Source organism: Salvelinus fontinalis, chromosome 15 (assembly GCF_029448725.1).
Source record: "Salvelinus fontinalis isolate EN_2023a chromosome 15, ASM2944872v1, whole genome shotgun sequence".
Taxonomy (NCBI): domain Eukaryota; kingdom Metazoa; phylum Chordata; class Actinopteri; order Salmoniformes; family Salmonidae; genus Salvelinus; species Salvelinus fontinalis.
In genome coordinates this window covers 33,984,594-33,987,493 of record NC_074679.1, presented here as the reverse complement: position 1 = coordinate 33,987,493, position 2,900 = coordinate 33,984,594, and the positions used below count along the sequence as shown (strand labels likewise).

Genomic DNA, 2,900 nt, shown 5'->3' with positions numbered 1-2,900 from the left:
CTGACCTTGGTCTACCCTCTTTACTGGGTCCGGCAGGTGCGTACTGCAGTGGCAGTGAGCGCTGTATTGTGTAGAACTGTCTATCCACATCCACCTTCTTCACCACACGGGAGCGCTGCAGGGCTTCTCCTCCAGCGGCTGTGTAAAGAGGTATTTTGGTATTTTATTAGGATCCCCATTAGCTGTTGCAAAAACAGCAGCTACTCTTCCTGGGGTCCACATGAAACATGAAACATGATACAGAATGACATAATACAGAACAGCAATAGACAAGAACAGCTCAAGGACAGAACTACATAAAAAACATGTAAAGGCACACGTAGCCTGCATATCAATACATACACACAAACTATCTAGGTCAAATAGGGGAGAGGAGTTGTGCCGCGATGTTTTGCTTTATCTGTTTGTTAAAAAAAAAATAAAACTGTAAAAATTGCTATATGCTAGCATGCTTGTTTGAAATAATTTTTTAGAATTGATGCCTGTGACAAGCTTCTCTTGTATACGTGTGTTACCTCACATTGTAGACAGTAGCCTCCATGATAGAGTAATTAAGTAACCGTATTTGCCGCAATATATTCAACTGATGCCTTGTGAGGCTATAATCGTACTGTATGTGTGTTGTTTAAGCATCCACTACTCTATAAAAATGTTGTTAAAATGTTTTCTATGCAAATGTATAGCTATTCAAACCCTTACACATATTCCTGTAAAGGTACAATGCCTAAATAGTATCTGTTAATATGAAGATATAGTATCCTATTTTCTACAACTACTTAATATGGAAAACCTAAGTATCTCTATGTACACACTCTGGATCATTACTCATTTTTTGACGTTTATATGGAAATTGGATTAGATAAATATCATGAGGATATTCCCAATATGGCTTGTTCATAATCCTTTATCACACTGCAAACAATTATGTCAAGACAAGCTAAACTAATATAACCAGTCTATATTGTGAAACCAATACTGTAGGGAGAGACAGCATGTAGTTATTGTCTCAACATAGAGAGTATAACTAAAGCTACAGTGTGGTCCACTAGACCTCTCTCTGTCTGTCATGTTATGGATTGAACTCAATATACATGTATATCTATACGGTAGTAAATTTCTCAGGAAGCAATGGGTTCTTTTTCCTGTTTGTCTGAGCTCGTTGAGCAATCATCTGAATGATAGTACGTGTTGTGTGGACTGTGTCTGTGTGGAGGGTTATCGTTTGGGTGATACATCAGCTAATGTTATGACTTTAATCTACAGTAGAAATACGGGCCAATCAGCTACTCTCCTGTATAAACCGTGAGTATTGCTTTTTCTATAAGAAAATTTTACTTATTCTTATTAGCTTTAGAGATATCTTTGCTATGTTGAATATACACGCTTCTAGGGGGATGTTTACTTTCTTGGGTAAATAATGCAGTCTTGAAAGGATTGTTGCTACACTTTAGAAATAGAGTCATGTTGTGTTGTATTGCCTTGTTTTCCAAAAGGGCCATGAATTTCACTGCTGGAATGGAGAATTTCAGCCTCACCACCACAAATGACTCAGATAAACTGTGTTATCCAGCTGACTACCCTGAGGAGAGGAAATCCTTTTTCTTTCTGTACCTGGTCATCATTATCATCGGGATTCCATCCAACTCCTTCTCCCTCTACGTGTCCTGGCAGCACATCAGACAGAGGAACGAGCTGGGTGTTTATTTGTTTAACCTGGCCCTGTCTGACCTCCTATTCACCATAGGTCTGTCTCTGTGGGTGGACTTGCATTGGCGCGGTGTCTGGCTTCGCGGGGAGGCTGTGTGCGTCCTCTCTGTCACCCTCCTCTTTACAAACTTCTACACCAGCGATGGGCTGCTTTGCTGTATCGCCCTGGACCGTTACCTGGCTGTGGTCCACCCGCTGAAATACCCAGTCCTGAGGAGGCTGAACACGGCCGTGGTGATCAGCGTGGCTATCTGGGTGCTGGTGATCTCCTTCAACCTGGTCACAATCACCTGGATAGACTCGTACGACTTGGAGGGCAGAAGGGCTGTGTGCTTCAACATGTACCCTCTGAGGGACAGGCTGGTGCAGGTAAACGCGACTCGCTTTGTCCTGGGTTTCCTGTTTCCTGTCCTGCTGGTGTCGTTCTGCTGCCGGGGCATCTGTGTGGCGGTCCGCTCCAACCGGGCCACGGAGGAGAAGGAGAGGAGACGGGTGTCAAGACTCCTGGGGGTGGTGCTGCTCACCCTGGGGCTCTGCTACGGACCCATCCACGTTATTATGCTCCTGCGGGATCTTCTGGAGCACTGTCGGAGCCCCTCCTGGCTCTTCCTGCCCTATAAGATCAGCATGGCCATGTCAGCCCTAAACAGCCTGGCCGACCCCTTCCTCTACTGTTTCATCACCAGACTGGGCAAGGCCAATGTCACACAGGTGGTACACTTCCTCCAGGGGAGGAGAGAGGGGAACGGTCAGGAGGTGGTGTAGTGTAGTGATACTCAACCACAAACCAGAACATTGAAGGAGTTAAGAGACTCATACTGTTTTGTGAGTGACAAATATTGACTCATGCTTTGTCAAGACTCCGTTCCAAAATGTATTATGTGAAGGACTGTTAGATTATACCAATGTGGATACATACTGTGCGGTGGTTTGGATCATTGTGCCAGGCTATCATTACTAAGACGTGTTTTTCTGAAAGGAACCGTTCAAGGCTAATGTGACTGCATTCATCCCTCCTCGTGACACTACAGAAGGATGAACTTCATTCCACTTTCACTTCAGGTTTTGTCTTGCTGTTAATACATTTACAGACTAGTGTTTCAGAGGAGACCATGTGTACTAATAGCACCAAAAATAGAACTTGACCACTTTACTCGGTCAGCATTCTTATTTGACCAAATCCTTGTCATAAC

General features: G+C 43.9%; 1 protein-coding gene across 1 annotated transcript; it reads left to right on the top strand.

Moving 5' to 3' along the window:
- Nucleotides 1–1,504: 1,504 nt before the first annotated feature.
- On the top strand, nt 1,505–2,497 carry LOC129812151 (psychosine receptor-like). The gene has a single exon (XM_055864072.1). The coding sequence runs from the start codon at nt 1,516–1,518 to the stop codon at nt 2,470–2,472; it is 957 nt and encodes a 318-aa protein (XP_055720047.1). The 5' UTR covers nt 1,505–1,515; the 3' UTR covers nt 2,473–2,497.
- The last annotated feature ends 403 nt before the right edge of the window (nt 2,498–2,900 follow it).